This window comes from Equus przewalskii, chromosome 1 (genome assembly GCF_037783145.1).
Source record: "Equus przewalskii isolate Varuska chromosome 1, EquPr2, whole genome shotgun sequence".
NCBI classification, from domain to species: domain Eukaryota; kingdom Metazoa; phylum Chordata; class Mammalia; order Perissodactyla; family Equidae; genus Equus; species Equus przewalskii.
In genome coordinates, this window is record NC_091831.1 from 137,420,694 (window position 1) to 137,443,233 (window position 22,540).

Consider the following 22,540-nt stretch of genomic DNA (forward strand, 5'->3'; position numbering starts at 1 on the left):
TTGAAGATATATCAATCTTGAAAGAAAAGGAAAGCTTAGAGAAATAATATGTTTATAAGTTTATATGTTAAATAGAAATGTTATAATGAAAAAATATCACTGTTAAAGGACTAAAGACTGAATTTCTACCCGATATTTTAGCATAGTAGCTGTTACTGATGCAGAATCCAAAATACCAACTAATGGTAGTCTAGTTACTGTAAAGGAAAGATATGGAAGAGAGGAGGAGAAATGAGAAAGGATTAGATAGTCATAATCTTCAAACCTATCTACCTATCTAAAGACATGGTGATATAGAATTATTTCTGTTTTCTTATAGTAATTATTTTAAATTGATATTTTCTTAATGCTATCAATAATAATCTTTTTCCTTCTTAACAAACAGTACAGTTATTTCTTTCTCATTAGTAGGAAAGGAATAATAGGATGTGGAATCTGTATTTAAGTTGTATGTCAAGTTAATTTCCTTAGCATCTTTACTTAGTGGGATATAGGTTATATATTTAATATAGTATGAATAATTCATATGAACTCATAACCTATATAACAGTGGCCATGATTGATTCTCATTTATTAGTATTTCACTGAACGTGTGGCATTATATTTTATAAAAACAACAACTCTTTGTGAATTGTCTTCTGATACTTTTGCTCTATTTTGTACTTGTTCCTCTTTATTATTTTTGTTTGTTTGTCTTTTGAGGAAGATTAGCACTGAGCTAACACCTGCTGCCAATCCTCCTCTTTTTGCTGAGGAAGACTGGTCCTGAGCTGACATCTGTGCCCATCTTCCTCTACTTTATATGTGGCATGCCTGCCATAGCATGGCTTGCTGAGTGGTGCCATGTCCATACCCGGGATCTGAACCGGCAAAGCCAGGGCTGCTAAAGTGGAACGTGAGCACTTAACCACTGCACCACCAGGCCAGCCCCTGTTTCTCTTAACTTTATTTTATTTTATTTATTTATTTTTTTTTAAAGATTTTATTATTTCCTTTTTCTCCCCAAAGCCCCCTGGTACATAGTTGTATATTCTTCGTTGTGGGTTCTTCTAGTTGTGGTATGTGGGACCTGCCTCAGCATGGTCTGATGAGCAGTGCCATATCCGCGCCCAGGATTCGAACCAACGAAACACTGGGCCGCCGGCAGCGGAGCGCGCGAACTTAACCACTCGGCCACGGGGCCAGCCCTCTCTTAACTTTAAATTGAACTTGCTAGCACCTTGAAATTCTGAAACTGGAAGAATGGCAGAGAAGAGGGCAAAGAATTTTTTTTTTCTTTCTAATAACAGAAAATAAAAGCCGAAGGATATAAAAACAACAACAACAACAAAACCCTGGAGTGGCCTGCATTCCTGAAGCTGTGAGGGCATGTGGGTGATGGAGGCAGAAATACAAAGCATCTGTGTTCTGACTTGCCCTATTCAGTTAAATTATGTATTATCAATAGAAACATTTTAAGCTTGGGAACCCAAGCAAAGCCCTGTGGATTCTCTGTTGTTTGTGATTTGGAACACTAGGGGACAGCACTAAAATATTCCATAGTTGTTTGTTATTGATCACTTGCATACTGTATAATAAGTAAGAGATTTTACTGTTAAAGACTATGAATGCCCTGTTGATTTCAGTGGACGAGAAAGCACAAAGAGGAGGTTGAGCTTTTCATATCCATAATTTCAGCCTTTGTAAGATGGTGATTTGAATAATTTAGAGAAAGCTGCCAGGCTGCTTTTTGGTGGCAAGAAGATAGTAAGGCATGATAACTTAAAGAATTGTGATTTTCTTTTAAAAGTATTTTGTTCTTTTTACTCCTTGGGGGTAAATATTTTGCATAAATTTTTATTTCTAATCTTGTTTTCCAGGCACTTTGGAAAGACATGAAACGGGAGAAAGAGCAAGAATTATTCTTAATTGTTGTGATGATTCTCAGCTTCTAAAGCCTGAATCTGTACTTCCAGTTGCCTCAGAGACACATAAGCACAAAAGTATAGAACAGAAATCCTCCAGCTCCTACCAGTTTGGGCCAGTACCTTGCCCTGGTCTGCAGGTGGAGTCTTCATGTCAGGTAAGTTCAAATCAAGCTGCTACTCACAAAGAGCAATATCAACCCCGAGTAAGAAGCAGTATGCCATCATAAATATGCAGCAGTTGAATATCAGCACAAAAACAAGAACTCACAGAGGATCGCGTCTACCATACGTGTCTACCAGGGGATCTTGGGTGAATCAGGATAACTTTTTGAGTGTTCATTATGCTTGATCTAGCATTCTTTTTGACAAGATAGGTTCTGGCTTGTCAAAATTGAACCAATTTTATGTTAACTCTTGAATTCTAGGTGGTTTTCAATGGAGTGGTGGAGAAAAAACTCTATATTCTGTGGTCTGGATTCATTTTTTTTTTCAATTGAGATTAGTTGACCTCTTTTTAAAATGCTGATTGAAAATAAACCAAAAAGGTATCATAAAAACTGGGTCATTATATGGACAGTTCTTTTGATATATTCAGCATCTCTAAGATCACCAGCTCCTTGGGATTCTGAGCCTTAATTAGTACACAGTGATGGAGTTTGCTTTTATTTTCATAAACCAAATCAACCAGCTTCACAGAAATTTAGATGAACTTTATTATTTCTCCATTCTAAACGTGATATAGTAACTTAATCTAATTTTTTTAAGGGACTCTTCCATCATTTTGTCATCTGTGCCTCCAGGTTATCCTCTTATCATGTTGTTGTAACTATGCCATTTATATGCATATATCTAATGTAATGTTTTTTCATGTAAACCTATTTTCATAATATTATCTATTTCTTTTTAGTGGGTGTATTATGTTCTATCCTGTGTATTTGCTATTACTGATATGAATTATTTTCCTATAGCTTAATATGTGGATTGTTTTTTATGTTTCATTTTTATGAATAACACATCTATGAACCTAAAGATTTTTCATATTCAGTATTATTTAATTGGATATATTTCCAGAAGTGGGCTTTCTAAGTATTCATTCATTGAGCTCTGAGAGTCTAATGCAGTCATCTCTTTCAGCCCATCAGTGCACTATCTCCCTTAGTCAAGGCTGATATACATTGAAAACTTTGTAAATTTTAGATTTCTCTTTTTAAGAGTCCATTTAGGCCACCTACTTTTGTTTATACTTTCCTCCTTCAGTTGTTAAAATCAGTGATTAGGCTTCAGCTTTTATTTTTCTGTTCTCATTTAGTCAGATTGTCTTAGATTTCTCAAATCTATTTTTCATGTTCTTAACTTGAAAGAGGTCATGTTTTACCAGGACAATTTTATCAATATCATGAAAATTTAACATTCACAACTGCAGATGAAAGTCATAAGGTTTTAGTCTCCTAAGGTGGGAAATTTAACCACACATATTCTGTATTGAATGCTTGGGGTGGGGCCAACCCCGTGGCCAAGTGGTTAAGTTCACATGCTCTGCTTTGGCGGCTGAGGGTTCCCCAGTTCAGATCCTGGGCATGGACCTACACACCACTCATCAAGGCATGCTGTAGTGGCATCCCACATAGAAGAACTGGAATGGTCTGTAACTAGGATATACAACTACATACTGGGGCTTTGGGGAGAAAAGAAAAAAAGAAGAGGAAGATTGGCAACAGATGTTAGCTCAGGGCCAAAAAAAATACAATAAATAAATAAAAATAAAAGGTTGGGGTATGTAAAGCCCAGTGAGTGAGCCCAGCTGACTGCCAAGCATTCCCATCGTAATGTGATTTGTGGCTCTCTGTTCATAATGCATCTTATAATGGAAATTATATGCTAGAATAGTAGATGAGAACTTGGAGATGTCTCTTGACTTGTGGATTTAGATGTCTAGGGTCTGCAGGAACAAATCTCATTCATCAAGTGCCTATTTTACTAGTTGAATTCCCAGAAGGTAAACTGATTGCTATTTCTTTCAGTTTCTTAGAGGACCTCAGAGCTACCGTTTCGGTAGTAATAATAGTATATATAGATTTCATTTTCTTTATATAATTTTGTTTCTTTCTTGATTCCAGGAAGCAATAAAATGCTAGGGTCTTGTTTTCCTACTCTAAGGCTGACTCCAACTTTATTTCTTAGCTGCCCCGCTTTACCTTAGATGACTCCAATTTCTAACCTTCACTCTCTACAGAGTCAGAGAATTGAATTAGACAGGACCATCACCTCCTTTGTTCTATGTACTATACTTCTGTTATTATTGAGATTGCTGTTAACTACAGCTATTATTATTTCTGCTTCTCCTAAGTTATATCTTCTTCACTTATATACTGCACGTCTTCATATTTCATCCTCTTAGATTTAAGCCATTGAGATTGTTTTATCTGCATTTACAAATTTGATAAGCATGAAATTTCAAGAGTGCTTATAAATTCTCCATCCTTCTTGTTGTTAATGTAGTAAAATGCTTCATGAGTTATCATAAGAAAAACATCAATTTTAAAGAAGCGGATTTAAATCACACTCATTTTAGAAGTGGGAAAAATGAGAGACAGTAAGCCTGTGAAATTTAGAACTGTCTAAGGTTACTTTGAGTTTCAGGGTTTTTTTGTGTGTGGATATTAGTGAGACACAAGTGAAATATTTCTGGCTGGTAGAGTAAACTGTTTAAACAGAAGAGTTGCTTGTAAGATCTGTGCAGTGAGCTCTTTCTGTTTAACAATATTTGGAATTTATTAGAATACAGTTTTTGCTTTTTCTTCTTGCATTTGAAGAGTGCATATAAATTTGGGAAAAGGTTTTAAAGAGAACAACAACTATAATAAAACATTTTGAAAATGGGTCTAATTTGAAATATTAGAGGAGTTGAATTTGTGCAGCTAGACAAAGAAAAGTCTTTGGGATAGAACAGGGCAAGAGTCTTAAAGGATTTAAAGGAATACAATATCATATTAGTAATGGGAAACTGCTTTTCTCAGATTGTGCTGAGGCTAAAACAAGATAGAAACTGTTTAAATTGCAGCGGGAGGAATTTAGCTTCAAAGTAGGAAATAAACAGCCTTACTAAAGTCATGTCTGTATGGCAGAAATCATCATCATATTTTAAGGAGAGAAGGTCTGTTTTCCCAGTTGGTTGATTGGTTGATTTTAGATTCTTTTTCTTCATTTCTTGTCTGTAACATGAGTAAAAGGATAAACAGGATTATTTTAACTGTCTCACTTTAGACCCATTGTAGTGTCCTGAGAATGCCTTTTTTTAAAAACTGATTTTTTGTCAAATGGATCCCCAACAGCAACCTCTTGTTGCTTATTTAGAGCTGCACTGTTTAATATGGTAGCCATTAATCACATATGGCTATTGAGCACTTGAAATTTGGCTAACACATGTTAAAATGATATTTTGGATATATAGGGTTAAATAAAATACATCACTAAAATCAGTTTCACTTTTTTTTTAATTGAGGTAACATTGGTTTATAACATTATATAAATTACAGGTGTATATCATTACATTTAGATTTCTGTGTAGATTACATCATGCTCACCACCTAAAGATTAATTACCATCCATCACCATACACATGTGCCTGATTACCCCTTTTGCACTCCTCCCTCCCCACCTCACCTCTGGTAACCACCAATCCAATCTTTATCTCCATATGTTTGTTTGTTGTTGTTTTTATCTTCTATTTATGAGTGAGATTTATGAGTGAGCCAAATAGTATTCCATTGTATATATACACCCATCTTCTTTATCCATTCGTCCCTTGATGGGCACCTATGTTGCTTCCAAGTCTTGGCTATTGTGAATAATGCTGCAGTGAGCATAGGGGTGCATATATCTTTACACATTCCTGTTTTCATCTTCTTTGGATAAATACCCAGCAGTGAAATAGGTGGATCATATGGTAGTTCTATTCTTAATTTTTTGAGGAATCTCCATACTGTTTTCCATAGTGGCTGCACCAGTTTCACTCCTGCCAGCAGTGTATGAGAGTTTCCTTTACTCCGCATCCTCTCCAACTCTTGCTATTTGTTCTCTTGTTAATTATAGCCATTCTGATGGGCATGAGGTGATATCTCATTGTAGTTTTGATTTGTATTTCCCTAATAATTAGTGATGTTGAACATCTTTTCATGTGCCTGTGGCCATCTGTATATCTTCTTTGGAAAAGTGTCTCTTCAGATCTTTTGCTCATTTTTTAGTTGGGTTCTTTGTTTTTTTGTTGTTGATGTATGAGTTCTTTATATATTTTGGATATTAACCTCTTATCAGACATGTGGTTTGCAAATATCTTCTCCCAATTGTTAGGTTGTCTTTTCATTTTGATGATGGTTTCCTTTGCTGTGCAGAGCTTTTTAGTTTGATGTAGTCCCGTTTGTTGATTTTTTCTATTGTTTCCTTTGCCTGGTCAGAGATAGTACTTGAAAAAACGCTGCTAAGACTGATGTTGAAGAGTGTACTGCCTATGCATTCTTCTAGAAGTGTTATGGTTTCAGGTCATACGTTCAAGTCTTTAATCCATTTTGAGTTAATTTTTGTGTATAGTGTAAGATAATGGTCTGTTTTCATTCTTTTGCATGTGGCTGTCCAGTTTTCCCAACGCCATTTATTGAAGAGACTTTCCCTTCTCCATTGCATGTTCTTGGCTCCCTTGTCAAAAATCAGCTGTTCATAGATGTGTGGGTTTATTTCTGAGCTCTCGATTCTCACCTTTATAAACTTTTTTTTTTAATATATCTACTAGGCAGTTTAAAATTACATACGTGGTTTGCTTTGTCCTAGACAATATTTAAACAGACTAGGGATAAGCAAAATTTTTTGTAAGGGGCCAGGCAGTAAATACTTTAGGCCTTGCAGGCCAGAGTTTTGTTGTTGTATCTATTCAGTTATGCTGTTGGAGCATGGAAGTCCCCATAGGCAATTCTTACACAAAGGGGTGTGGTTCTGCTCCAATAAAATTTTTACAAAAACAGGCAGTGGACCAGATTTGGTGCTCTTTAGCTATAGTTGCCAATTTCTGATCTAAACGGTCCTCTCTAGACTTGGAGATCGTGAGGTCCTAGGAGCAATGGGCAAAATACCCAACACTTCCTCTCTCTCTAGATATCTGAATTTTTAATAAAGAAATTTATCCCAACTTCTGCACTATGTGGAATGTAATCCAAAAGACCTATATCCAGTCTCTTCCCTGACAGAAATCTTGAAATTCATGGGATTGAAAATTTGCCCTTTGTAGAAAACATGTGCACATTATAGCTCCTAATCTAAGCAAGATTTTTTAATGGAATTTTCCTCAAATAATGCATTTATTTATACATGTATCTTTATCTAAACATATAAAACTGATTATAAATAAAGATACAATTGCATTTATTTACGTTCCAGTTGAGTTTTCTAGAAATACATTTATATTTTTTTAACCTTTAGTTGACCTTAAAGTGATATCTATTTGGTGCCATTTGCTCAAAAATCTTGTTAGAGCTTTATCCTGCTACCTCTCATAAAACACAGATAGATGATGCACTGGTAAGGCCACCAACAGAAAATTCGACCACACTACTACTTATTACTTTATCAGAATGAAGCGTTAGTTCTTTCCTATTTTATGACTCAAAAAGTTAACCAAGGTAGAACTAGCTATAGTGGTTTCTAAATGGTAAGATTTCAAAATGTCACCTGCAACTCTACATGTATAAATATGAAATAACAATTCATTGTGGCAATACTACATGTTGCAAATTAACTCTGTTTTTATTGACCTATCTATATTTTATTATCAAAATTGAATCACTATAGAAAAGGACAAATAATATCTTTTTGGGAACAATTAATTATATTATGTAGGGGTAAATCCTCAATATAGGATGATAATTTTCACTTTTTTGATCAGTAGTTAATTTTTGATATATTCTTTTTAAAGTAATAAACAGCATATAACTATTTTTTTCTAATGCAGAAAATATTTTCCATCAATTTTGTACAATATTAGAAAATAGATTTTTATTATTAGACATGCAAGCACTTTATGAAAATATAGGAATTACTCTCTGTAAACATTAGATTAAGATTTTTAAGTATTTTAATTTAGTGAATTCCAACTTAAAACTTCAGTGCCTAAATGATAACACTCTTCCTAGTAAGATAGAATGGAGAAATATACAATGGCAGAGAAATATACAAGGCAGTTTTCTTTTTGAACGCATGTGAGGTGATGCAAATTTTTGACAGAGTATAACCATTTCTCATAAGCATTTTATATATAATTTTAACTACTGTAAGTTAAGTAAAAATTTCTGTAATACTTAATACTTTTTTATAGCTGCTTTATGAAAGATGTCCTTTTTCTCACTTTGTGGCATGAGTTTAAACTTTTTTTGGTGAAACTTACCTCAAATGGTGAGGAAAACCATGAAAAGCATATCACAGCTTTGTTTCAAAACTAATTTAAGAGGTCCCAGAGTCACTATGAAAAGTGGGAAACGTGGGATTAAATGACTGCAGCTGTCCGCCTTGCACCCAGAAGCAACCCTGAATTTCCTCACAGGACTTCAAAGCTTTGCTTGTATCTAAACATTCGTTGACCATGAATCAGAGGCACAGAAGGAGAATGCTCGTCTTTCATGGCGTGCGGCTGGTTAAAGTCCACATTGTGCTGCACGTGCCGGTGGGGAGTGCCAGGAGCAGAAGGGCACTATTCTGACTCGTGTGACAAATGTAGTTAACACCAGATCCATATTAATGTTGTCAAGTTCCCTTGATGTATTTAAACAGATTTTAATTATTTTCAGCGTCCAAAGGCCTGAAATATATAGCCTAATAGTGCTTCAAAAAAGCTTACTTAATGTGTGAATGTAAAACCTCTCGTAAAAATGAAACTTTTATATTGGCCTTAGTCATTGACATAGGTTATTCATCAAGTCAGCAATTTGTGTGGCAAAGTGCCATTTGAATAGTGTATTGTTAGGATACTTATGGTCCACTTGACAAGGGCTCTTGCTGTAAATAGTGCAATTTGACTCCAGCTGTTAAAGAGTGGCTTTGACAGCAGCCAAATAGAATGGAGATGCCTTACTGCACCGCCAAAAAATCAATATTGGGTTCTTGTTCATAGTAACCTGTTCTTTTCCCTTCTCTAGATTTATAAATGACGATCAAGGGTTTATAAGTGGAAGTTTAAATATTATTTTAGATGTAATTCACTTTGGTTTCAAATTAAGACATGATAAATGGTACGAGTACAGAGTTCTAGGATATTACTTCCATCCCCTGGTTCATGTTTAGTGACAATTACAGTTAAGTTGAATTTGGATTCTCCAGGTATAATAGAAAAGAATTAGTGTAAAACATGGACTCAAAATTGTGTGGCTATTGCATATTGCCAGCACAATTATTTCTTCTTTTTGATTTTCTTATCAGTTTATCTTCTGTGTCCTTCCCATCTTCTCTGTGTGTATACCTTTGTGTAAAGATAGCAGGGTTCTTTGTGGCTGTGCCCATAGCAACACCCACAGATGTTGACAGCCGGTAATGTCCCTGGTGTTGTCGAAGATTTCCCTAAAGCAGAGTCTTGCTGGTTTTGAAGAGTTTTCTAGCAGTTTTCAGCAATACAAGGTTGCTATGATACCTGTCTGGCAGTAATAGATATTGAACCTGTTAATTACAATAACTACACACAATGGCTCTTTTGTCCATTGGGTTTTTCTGCTGTTGCTAGCTGTTATATTTAAGATACAGAATAGGAAGTGAAATTATATACTCAAGATGAGAAAAGAAAATGTTTCGAGAGTTTACTTTGAATCCAGATGTTGAATTTTTAAAAATTTCCAGGTATAAAAACCTTTTAGCTGATTGTTGATTTCCCAGGATTGTAGATATAATTTATTTAAATCATTTCTAGTTTTGACTGAATTTGATTTTGAATTTTTATTGTTGTTTACCTCAGATGTCATAAGTGTTTGTCTAAGGTATACTGAACAAGTTTGAAAGAGCTGTCATTTTTAATATGGAAAAATGGTGGTATAATATGTACTTTCTCAAAAGCCTTTTTCAGCGTAGGCTGTTAAAATAGCCATGTTCCTATTACTGACCAACTCTGCATTTATTGAATTTGTGGCTGAGATAGAAACTGAAAATTCATAAAGCTGATAATATAATTTCGTGCAAAGACCTTTAAGGCTGATTCAAGGTCAGTGTTATTGTTTTTATAATTGCTGATAGGCGGTTGTGACTTCTACCAGAGAAAGGGTTTGTTCTACTTGGGTTTTAGCTGGTTTCAAAAAATGTTCTCTCTTCTGTTAATTCTAAAGTAACTCTTTTCACTGAATAAATGTTTCTGTCATTTCTTTAGTACTAGATTTAGCCCTGATTTACCCAGTTCCTTCCCCTACCCCCACCACATTCATCAACCCTGTAAGAAACATGAAAATCTAAGATTATAACTTTCTTCTTGAATTAAATATTCTGATTATAGCCATCAACTGACTTGTGGGGAGGGGGTGATTCTAGCATAGAAACAGGAATAAAAGTTAACCATATCAGGCATTTTAATTTTATATTTAGCTTCATCTAGGGAGAGTAGCATAATTTGTTAAAACATGTCTTTAAGTTGCCTTCATTTACATTAATAATTTTATATAAATATTTTACAAGCTATGAATTTTGTAATCATGTCCATACCGTATTACCCACCTGGAGCCGTTTAGGTACTTTTTTTTTTCACCTTCACTTTTTCTTTCCTTTCCTACTTTTTTCTTCTCAGTTGTAAATTAGTTTTGCTTTTTAAAAACTTGTGACTTTTCCAAACATGTTAAGACTCAGCTTCTTGTAGGATCCAAAGATGGACCTATTCAACCTACTGAAAGAAGTCTGTATCTGCTGGGATACAAATATACTCCAGTGGATTTGGATGCTTTGTTATTGAGCAACTTGCTGGTTCTGATTAAAAGGTGATGGTGCATGTTACCCCTTTACAGAAACTTGGAGTTTCCTTGGTAACCAAGTCATTGTCCTCCATCATGAATATTTTGTGTTTCTGTCCTATTTTTGATGACTACCACAAGGGATGATATTTTCAGGAGTAAAAAGTGAAGTTTGTAGAAATTCAGATGTTGAGTTAACTAACAGGGTTAGTGACTTATAACAGGAAAGAAAAGAAGGAGAATTAAATCTTTCTTTTTGAAAGCTGGTAATATCACTTATTGACTGAGAGTACCATCTGGACCCATTTAAAGGAATCCCACCAGGAGCACTACTTCTGTACCAATGACTTATGTTGAAACTGGCCCTAAGAGAGCAGCAAATGCAGAAATGTAGCAGGAAGCCATTCTCGGAAAAGAAAGCATTTATTCTCATGGAATCTTTACCCTATGTTGGTAAAAACAAAATGTATTCGGCTTTATTCATTGGAATGAAGAGAGTGAACTTATTTGAAAAATAAATCCAGCTAATATTCTCATCCATTTTTCTGAATTTGGTTTTAATAGTGACATCCTGAAGGCAGAACCAGTTCTCTGCATCCCCAAATGGCATTTATGACATTAAATACAAATAATGACATCAATTACATTATTTTTAATTTTCTACACACTGTAAAGCTCATAATTACTTTGGAAACTGCTGTTTTAATCCTAAGGTAAGATATCCTGCATAAGCTTTTGGTCCAAGCATGATTGTTACTATCAGATATAAAAAATGGTCATAAGAGGCTGCTGTGAGCAACAGGGTCTCTCTTATGCACATATTTAACTTCATGCACATCCAAATAAGACTTAAAATTTTAGTTGTTTTTTTGTCTTCACTTGTTCAAGGCCTGATGATTAGAAAGTCCTTATGAAAGCTTACAAAATATACAGTTATGCTCGCCTTTACTACTTTCTTCCCAGCTCCCACTAGGAGTCTCTGGTCATTATACAAAACAGCTTTCTCCCTTTACTCTCTGGTAGTCAATATTTTGCTTTCCGTTTTGCTCCTTGAACTAAAATATTAATCTGGATGCATAGAGAGTAGTAATGGAGGGATACAGGTTCATCAGACCCTTTATTTCTAGTTTTAGCATTGTAGCATGTTAGAACTGGAAGTGGTCAAGTTACCCGTTCCCTCCTTTCTTTACTTAGAAGAATTTTGGAGCCCAGTCTTGATTGAATCATGCAGTAAATTAGGTTTAGAACCCAAACTGGGACCTGTTGTTTCCTGTTTTCTCTCTCTTAGTCCCAGTGTAGCTGAACCCACTAATGGGTGGACCTTGCAGCCAGGCTCCGACCTGCCAAATTTCTTTCACTGCTGGGTTCCCGTGTTGTCCTGTCTTCACTTCCCCGCCCCATTTTCTTGAATGTTCATTGCCAACTAAGCTTGGGATCTGGTGTACTAAAAGTTAGTTTTAGATGTTTCTATAGTTCCAGAATTTCAGAATTCCCTGCTTTTGCTGTGATTAGTGGGTGGGATTTAACTTTTGCTTGGATCTCTGATTTTTCTTTTCTCTGTCTGATTACCCTGCCAAGTATACCTCTTCCTTCCAACTTGCCTTGCTAGGAACCAGAGTCCTCAATCTCTGCTCTCACTGATGAGCACTCTGGCTTCTGTCTGAACCCTTCAAGATGACAGTGTTTTAGTTTTCTATTGCTATGTAACAAATTGCCACAAACGTGGAGGCTTAGAACAATACACATTTACTATATCACAGTTTCTTTGTACCAGGAGTCCAGCATGGCCTGACTGGGTTCTCTGTTCAGGATCTCACATGGCAAAAATCTAGGTGTGGGCTGAGGTTGCTGTATCATCTGAGGCTGGGGGTCCTCTTCCAAGCTTCTTCAGGTTATTGGCAGAATTCAGTTCCTTTTGGTTGTAGGACTGGGGTCCATGCATTCTTGCTGGGTGTTGATCAGGGGCTACATGTTCCTCACTATATAGACGCCTTCATCTTAAAGCCAGCAGTGGAGTACTTGTGCATCTAGTCCCCTTCATACTTTGAACCTCTGAGTTTTCCCTCTGCCACCAGCTGTAAAATACTCTCTGCTTTCAAAAACTCAGTCTGATTTGATCAGGACTACTCAGATAATCTGCCTATCTGAAAGTCAACTGATTTGGGACCTTAATTACATGGGCATGATCCTTTACAGCACTGCCTAGATTAGGGTTTGGTTGAGTAACTGGAAGAAGATATGTTTCACAGGGGCTGGGAATCTTAGGGGCAGTCTTATAATTCTGCCTACAGATGGGAAATCATTCTAACTCAGGATGACTACTGTTTTAGGACTAGTACTCTCTTCTTCTGGTTCTGGAACATTTAACCTCTGCCCAAATGCTCTGATTAGCTGTCCTGTTACTAATCATTTCTGAAATTTGAATTAAGACTCTTATTTCTCTTTGGGACCTTTGACGCTAGTCTTGCAGAGAGTTGGCCTGTGCTATGGCAGAACTGTCTCTCAGGCCAAACTCTGTTTTACAAAAACCGTAGCGTGGCATCAATCGTATATGGCAGAGTAAGGAAAGAATAACATAGGTCCTGTCTCTTCCTGCATGATTATCATGAGACTTAAATGAGAGAATCATTTGACAGTTGATATGGCTTTCCAGATCTAAGAAGATACCTGAATCTAGAACTTCCACAAAATTTTTTTATCATATGTTTGGCAGCCCAACATTTTTAATTACAAAGAACCTATCTTTTGTTCAACTCTGTCACTAATAGTTAAAGTCAAGTTTATAGATGGTAACAAATTGTGTTTAGGGTCTTTAAGCGTATTTTTGCTTTATGCCCGTGGTGTTTAGTTATGCTAATGATCAGCTTAACCAATCTATAGAACATGCTTTTACCTTAGGCATGCAATTTCTAGTGTTATCAAGGATATCTGGAGTTAATATGATAGTAGCAAAACTACCAATTTTGAATATGTTTTGTCAAAATTTTATTTGCCTTTTTATGATAATTCCATTAGTCGTGATAAATTATGCCATGAAATATCTGTTTGACTTAAGTGATCTACTTTCTCTCTTAATCAAGAGAGCAGTTGGGATCAGATACATCAGATATAATGAGTTGCACCATGAGTAAGTGCCCAGATCACACACAGCACCTCAGATGATGGTTTGCTTCACTGATTTTGTGACCCAGTTATGGGGCCACAGCTTGATGGTTTTTTGCCTTGACCTAATAGTCTGTGTCATTGACTCTAGGACTAAGTTCTTATATTTCAAAGCATTATATTATTATTCTTTATCAGAATTCAGTTTTATAACAGGAAATACTTATCAAAATCTGTTTATCTTTCACTAATGGATTAAACTTAAGGACTTTGGCCTTTTTATCTGTCTGCAAAAAAAGGCATAATAAGTGGTGCTTAAATTATAGGTAAATGATGAAGTATAATAGAACTAAGCAATATAATCTACAAAATACTCAGTACTTCATTATGTGTAAATGATACATTATATCCTGTAAAGCTTTTCCAAACATCTTAGAGTTACCTGATGTCTTCTCAATAAGTCAATAAGTCATTTAATATGGTTTCTTTTGATTCCCATTTTCGAGATATGCCTAATTTCTTCAGAGTAACATGCAACACCATACTATAATTAAAAATTTCCTCACTTTGGAATTAGAGCAGGTGTAGTCAGTAGTTGATGCGTGATACTTGGGGAATAATTTAAGTTGAGTTTTACTATCCTCTGGTAACTTTGTTTTAAATTCTGGACACTTGGCTGCATAATCAAAACCTAGAAAACATCCCTTTTAATATTTCAGAATATTCATAAAATTCAAATTGCTAGCCATTATTATTATTATGTAATTTTTATTGTATCTCCTAAACTTGAAATGATATCTACTCTTTTCTTCGCAAAAATACCTTCTGAGCTTTAAATTTGATTTTGATACTTATCTTGGAGGTTGGGTAAATGTCCTGTAAAGATTACACATATTCTTCAGTCATGTGACTTTCCAATCTCTTGAGTTCACATTACAGTTTATGAAATAGTCTTTTTAACTTCCACCAGGATGACCTGGATGGGAAGAAAAGAGCCTAGGAAATTGACATTCAATTATTATTAAGCTGAATTGTATTCATCCTCAGAATAATATCCAAAATTATCAAGCACACATGAAAGATATATTGAAAAACATCAACTAGATTTGGGACCATTGCCAAGATATTTAATCCCCAGCTACTTGGCCTCATTAAAGAAACTCATATTCCCACTACTGCTGGTCTTCTGCCAGAAGGTTTTCCCCCTGATTCTTCACCTTCAAGTTTAAGTTTCAGTGTCACTCCCCTATAAAGTAAATAGGAACCCACCTCCCATTTTCTCTTTCTCAGCATCCTTTTCATTTCATTGTTTATCTTCCCCACCTTCCATGGCAGTATAAGCTCAAAGTGGGCAGTGACTTGCTCTGCCAGCTTATTACACTATCCTTATCATCTAGCACATGTCTGACACATGTCAGGCATTCAGAAATATTTGTTGAATAAAAACATGGACTGAAAACTACTAAAGTCTAAACATGAAAGATAGATGATAAGAAAGTAGAGAATCCTTCTTTTTTTGAATTGTAAGGAAAAAAAATTAAAATGACTAACAGGAAAAAAAAAAGTGTATTTATTTTTCCAGTCAATTGCTTTAAGTTCAAATTGGGTTTTACATGTGGCTGGATCTTACAGAGGGGAGTAACCCAGCAAAATAGTCAATAACAGCTACCCCACCGATATTTAAACACCCGTCTCAATCAATTCAAAAGTTGATAAGGCATATTGATATTTAGAACAGTCCAAATCAATTCTAAAGTTTATAAGAAAAAATTATTAAGCATTGGTGATGAAATTTAGGATGTTCAGCACATTAGGGAGCAATGGTTCACAGTAGCTAAGGTGGGCACAACAGTGAGCTGATATAGGCTGGAAAAGAAAGATTAAAGGGAAGTTTCATCAAATAGTTTCTTACTTCAGCCAAATTTATGTTATTGCCCCAATCACTTGCCCCTAAATTTCAGACTCCTTTTTCTAGTAACGATTATCTAAAATAAGCACTCAAAAATAGCCTGAGGATTGTATTGCATATCATGAGCCCTCTGTTTCCCTCAAATAATTACTTTACTAAGCCCTCCCCTCAATACAAAACCCCTGAAGCCGGCAACAATCTAATCAACAGGTTTGTAATAACTTTTAGAAATGTAAGTGTAATAAATATGAAGAGGCCTGATTTATGTCTCATTTCCCAGATGCAGAGTCTCTGGCACAATCCTGCATCCCTCAAGTGGCAAACATCACTTCCTACTTTCATAGATCATTTGAAAATTGCTGCTCTCTCCCTCTCATCACAGGTTGGTGAGGAGAGGGCTGATTCCACTCCGTGATGTGTGTGACAATAAATGCTTTTAGGTAACTCCCTATTGTTGGAATGTAGGGTAGCGTGCTAGAGTATCAGTCCCCGGAGACACCAACTCTTGTAGGATTTGCTCTTCTTCCTTGTTTCCTTGCCTCTAGTGAGGATGCCTCTCAGTCACTGTGGGCAGGCCAGTGCTCCTCCGCCTGACTGCCCTGCTGACTGTGCTCTCCATGCATCTCTTCCTGCCTAAAGTCACATACAGAGGATGTTCTTCTCTCCACTTAGTCAAATCCTACCCATACTACAGCATATGCATGCACTATTTAATGTGCACCTGGTAGACAAACATTTGTAAGTTAGCTATGTATTGCCTAGTTATTTTACAGGTATTTATTTGTCTTATCTTCTCAATTAGGCCTTAAGCTCCTTGAAAACAAACAGCTGTGTCTGTATGTTATATATGTTTTGTAGCGTGGAATGCGGAACAGAATACTTTATTTATTCAGCAAATATTCATTGAACACCTACTATGTGCCAGACACACTTCTTGATACCAGGAATTTCAACGAAGTCCTGCCATTCATGGTACTTACATTTCTAGTGAGAGGAGATAGACTGTAATTTTAAAAAATACAAAAAACAAAACAAGAATGTCGGATAGTGCTAAGGACTGTGCAGGGAATGAAGATCAGGCAGTGCGATAGTGCCTGGGGGTTTGTTGTAGGCTGAGTGGTCAGAGAGGGTCAGAGGAGGAGGCAGTATCTATACTAAGTCTGAAAGGCAAAATGGAGCAAGCCATGTCACTCTCAGAGGAGAGAATATTCTAGGCAAACAGCTACTGCAAAAGGCCTTAAGTTGGAATGAGCTTGACATAGGCAATGAAGTCAATGAGGCCAGTGTGACTGGAGAGAAGTGTATGGGGAGAGAATTAGAAGTTCATATTGGAGAGGAAAGTAGGTGCAGACTATGCTGAATGTGATAATCCAAAGCATGGAGCTTGAGTTCTAAGTACTAAGGGGAGTCTTCATGGTTTTACTCAAAAGGAGTGATGTGATCTGATTTATGTTTTAGAAAGATCACTTTGGTTCCTACGTAGAAAATTGGATTAGAGGAGAAGGGGTGTCATGAAGAGGAAGCTATTGTATAGTTGCAGCAAGAGAAGGAAATTATTAGTTGGTGTTGAGTTTTTGAACATCAAACTGGTAAAAGCTATGATATGATATATGTGCTCTAGTAGGCCTATGTCCCGAAGTGCCACTGGAACCCCTGTAGATGGTAAGACCAATGCTGTCTGCAGAATGCAGAAGTCATGTTAGGTCTAAATCTTAATGGATGAATAAGATGTTGGTGTGGGGAACAGCAGATCCAAAAGTCCAAAATATAAAGATGGGTAGTGAGTGGGGGATTGATGAGAAATTGGTATGACTGGAGATAGAATATACAGTGGGAATCGTGGAAGATGACTGTGTCTTGTACTCTTGCAGGAAAATAAAAAGCCTTTGAACTTGGCCTTATATTTCTGAGAGCAACTTATATTTGTAGTGGAAACTCACATAAGGGACAAATGAACAACCAATACAACGTTAAGATAGAGTCCTCTGTTACAATACAACTTATCTGAGTCAGGGGAATTTGACACCTTAAATTGTATGCTTTATATTTATATTATGGTTTTGCCTAGAAAAAATATTTTTGTATACATTTAAAATTCCTGTTAATTTAGAATAGGCCAGGGGTTGGCAAACTTTTTCTGTAAAGTTTGGCTTTACAGATAGTAAATATTTTTGGCTTTGTGTGTGATACAATGTGACATTTTTGTCACAGCTTCTCAGCTCTGCCTTTGTAATGCCAAAACAGCCATAGATGGTGCATAAACAAATAAGCATTTCTGTTCCAATAATATTCTATTTACAAAAGGAGGTGGTAGGCAGGATTTGGACTGCTAGCCATTGTTTTCTGACTCCTGCAATAGGCAAGCTGTGGTTATTTTCCATTATAAATAAGTGTAATAGAACACAGGAAAAAGAGTGGAAGCTTTCCACTGGGAAAAAACTGTATTCAGTTATTGTCATTAACAGGTGTTCTTGTCATGTTCCCTCTTTGCTGAAAGTTATAACTGTTTTCACTCAATTTTGGAGCCTGGTTTGTGAAATCTGTTTTGACTTTTTAGAAATTTTTGTCTTATTTCCGTCACTTCTTCTTTAAGGTAGTCTACAAACTTGATCTTGTCAATCAATTATAAGATATGTGACAAATTAGCATGGCATGGTCATTTGAAAGAACTCGTTTGCTCAATTAGGCATTTCATTAACTTTAGTTTAAATTATACACTTTTTTTAGGTGAGGATATTGATTTCAATTTTATAAGTATGTGTTAAATTGAATTGACTAAAATATCTCGTGGCCACACAGAGACATATATCTAAAAATAAGTGTTTGGCTGATTACTCTTTATGTAAATACACCTAAGAATCATTCCAAAGAGAAAAAGCACTTTTTTTTTTGGTCCTTTGGTCTACTTAGTGGTAAACCAATTCTGACTAAGTTATTTTTCCTTCAAACTACATTCTTTCTGACCTTTTGGCCAATTATAAGTTTATTAGTATGATGTTTAGAAAGCATTAGCATGATACCATTGACATGTTATAGTTGAGAAGCAAGGGTGACTGGAGTAAGTCAAATTAGCATATCCACAGCACATCTCTTTTAATTACTTTTTGTCTCTGCTGGGGGATGAGTACAGAGTAATTTAGCCACACATACTTGTTATCTTAATTGACAATTATGTACATAGAGAGGTAAAAAACTTGAAGGAAACAGTTGCTATTTAAAAAGAGCAGAGGGACTGGCCTGGTGGTGCAGTGGTTAAGTTCACACGTACTGCTTTGGAGGCCCAGGGTTCGCCGGTTCAGATCCTGGATGCGGACCTGGCGCCGCTTGACACGCCATGCTGTGGTAGGCGTCCCGCATATAAAGTGGAGGAAGATGGGCATGGATGTTAGCTCAGGGCCATCTTCCTCAGCAAAAAGAGGAGGATTGGCAGTAGATGTTAGCTCAGGGCTAATCTTCCTCAAAAAAAAAAAAAAAAGCAGATAGGACAAGTTAATTTTTTTCTATGGGTGTCGTTGAATTTGTTTATAAGTTGCAAAGTAGACCAAAGTTGAATTATGAAGTGTTCATTCAAACAGTTGTGACCATGTTTCAGAAATGGGCAGAAAAAAATTGGTTTCCGTGTCTGCTAGTAGTTTCTAGGGAAAACATAAGGCACATAAACATGAGATCATATTTTTTTGTGGTGGAAAGAGCACCGGAGTGGGAGTAGTCAATTTACGTTCTAATTTAAACTTTGGCACTTGAGCACATTGGTTGACTAAATGAATGGCCGCATGAGTGAATCAGTCACCAAGCCTCTCTTGATTATTGCGATATTGTGATATAGTAAGAAATATATATTTGGTCTTCATCCAAGGTTTCTGGTAGACAGTTCATAAAACCCTTGGAATTTCCTTAATGATAAAAGCCATAAAGGTGTCTTTTGTTACTTGTAACAAGCCTTTTCAACAACCTGTAAGTTTATGTTAATGAGGTGATTTTTGGAATGCCCCTAGATAGCCTCAGGATGATGGGCTGCTTGCCAAGGGAACCAACTGCGTGATTAGAGGGTTGGAACTCAGAGCTCCACCCGGTGACCTCTGGCGAGTAGAGGGATTTGGAGGGTGAATTAATTACTAATGACCAACGATTTAATCAATCATGCCTATGTAATGAAGCATCCATAAAAAGGTGAAAGTACCAGATTTGGAAAGCTTCTGGGTTGCTGAACACATGGAGGTGGTGCTCCTAGAGAGGGCATGGAAGCTTCGTGCCCCTTCCCACATACCTTGTCCTATGTATCTCTTCATCTCATAGTTGATTCCTACCCTTTAAGATCCTTTATAATAAACTGGTTATCTAGTAAGTAAACTGTTTTCCTGAGTTCTGTGAGCCATTCTAGCAAATGATTGAACCCAAAGAAGAAGTTGTAGGAACCTCTGATTTATAGTCAGTTGGTTAGAAACACAAGTGACAACCTGGACTTCCAATTGGCATATGAAGTTTGGGAGTGGGGCTAGTCTTGTGGGACTAAGCCCTTAACCTGTGGGATCAGATGCAATTTTCAGGTAGGTAGTGTCAGAATTGCATTAAATTGGAGGACATCCTGCTCTGGTATCTGAGAACTGTTTGGTGTGGGAAAACCCCAACACATCTGGCGTCAGAAGTGAAGTATGGAGAGTACGGAAGTATGAGTATGGTAGTAGTAGAGAGTAGAGTGGAGAATTAATATGGATGTTTATCCTTTACAGTTATCTATGTATTCATCTATCTTTTGATATCAAGTTGGATAATGTTTAGATCAAGATATACTAGATTATACTCTAGCAACAAACAATGCCTCAAATCTCATTAACTAAAAATAACCTAAATTTATTTCTTGCTCACTCCATGTACCAATCTGAGGTTAGAAGAGAGTCTCTGCTCTTCGTAGTCCCAGAGACCAGACAGATGAAGCAGAAGCCATGTGCTAGGAAAGGAGGAAAACTAGAAGCATTTGGTAAAATACTAATGACTATACAGATGGAATTTCCAAGACCCTTTTTGTCTATAAAATTCTTTGAAATTTTGTGGGAAAGCATGGTTTCTGTCCAGATTTCTACTTCAAAAAGTTAAGGATCTCCCTAGATGTTTTGATTATGAATGATTTTAATTTTCTTTTTGTTCTTGTTTTTCTGTATTTTTAATGCTGTGTAAATAGTATTAGCATTGTTTATTAAAGGAGAAAATAATATAGCAAAAGCTATTTTTGTAAAGTTAAGGATTGCTTTCAGATGTCTCTTGTTTCTCTTACTAATTCGTTTTTTAAATCTGTAAATGTATATCAATATTTTTAGTCTCTTCTATAATTCAGAATTTGGTGTCTGAGTTAACATTTCGTATTCTGTATTATTATGATTTTACAATAATGAAACGTATCTTTTCAAGGTTCTAGACTGAGTCATATTATTTTTTAGTCTTTTTGTGTGCAAAAATAGTTCTGCCCCTTCACATTTTGTTCTTGAGATCTGGCCAGATTTAGCCAGCATTCTGATGGAGTCCTCACCATAGCTTAGTACCAAGATAGGATAATCTTTTCTATATTGTCTCTAGTACTGGTGATGCCCTACATTTTGGAGGGGTTTTTTGGCTTCAGTAAAATGTTAGAGAAGTTTATCAGCAATGATCCTTAATCACTTCTAGATTTTTCTTTTTGATAGCTTAGGCTGCTATAACAAAATTCTTTATACTGGGTGGCTTATAAGAAACAGACATTTATTTCTCATAGTTCTGGAGGCTGGGAAGTCCAAGATCAAGGTGCTGGCTGATTTAGTGTTTGATGAAGGACCTCTTCGTGGATGCAGATGGCTGTCTTTTTGTTGTACCTACATATGGTGGAAAGACAGCCAGCTAGCTCTCTGGCCTCTTCTTATAAGGGCACTAATCCCATTCATCAGGGTACCTCCTCATAACCTAATTACCTCACAAAGGCCCCACCTCCAAATACCATCACATTGAGATTACAGTTTCAACATGTGAATTTTGGGAGGACACAAATATTCAGTCCTTATCGTTTGATTACGTGAATTATTTTCGATAATTCGTATTTGGCCACATGTCAACTTGCCGTTATTTTCTGAACTCTCTCAGTGCCTTTCCCTTAATTAGGTCTCTGTCACTTTGGTATTTCATTGCCTAGAAAGGAGATTGTGTTGTGCATTTACTTTTCAGAATTACTTACAAAAAACCTGAAACTGTAAAGCTGGTATTTGATTTTTGTCCCTTTTCAGAAGGTGAGGGCACAACTGTGGTTATGGTTCTTTTTTGTGGGGAGTATGCATCTGTCTCTAACCTATTAGCCATTTCCCATTCCAGAATTCTCTGAAACATTCCTACTGACCTCTTGGTAATTTTGTCTACCTTCTTCTTTCCCTTCCTCTATGCCTCCCTCTCTCCCTGAACTTCTAAGTTCTTTAAAAGTGGTAGGTGGTTTGTTTAACTCTAAATCGATTATATCTATTTTTTCTTACTTGCCTGCAACCAAATTTGTTTGCCTTACAGAAATTTATTTGATTGCTGAGAGATCATTTTGGAAATACCATAACAGGATACTAGTTATATAAACTTTATAAGCATAAAATATAGAAATAAAAAGTTATGAATGATTCATTAATATTCTTATGCCGGGGCTTTGGTTATTTTTT

The 22,540-nt window shown here is 36.1% G+C and overlaps 1 protein-coding gene across 3 annotated transcripts in view; it reads left to right on the forward strand.

The window, feature by feature from the left end:
* Positions 1 to 22,540, forward strand: part of WDR72 (WD repeat domain 72) — a 219,658-nt gene that overhangs the window by 86,169 nt on the left and 110,949 nt on the right. For all 3 annotated transcript variants that reach the window (XM_070579987.1, XM_070579998.1, XM_070580009.1), the window contains one exon: positions 1,860 to 2,062. In XM_070579987.1, the coding sequence (XP_070436088.1) occupies positions 1,860 to 2,062 (203 nt within the window). The remainder of the gene's footprint in view (positions 1 to 1,859; positions 2,063 to 22,540) is intronic.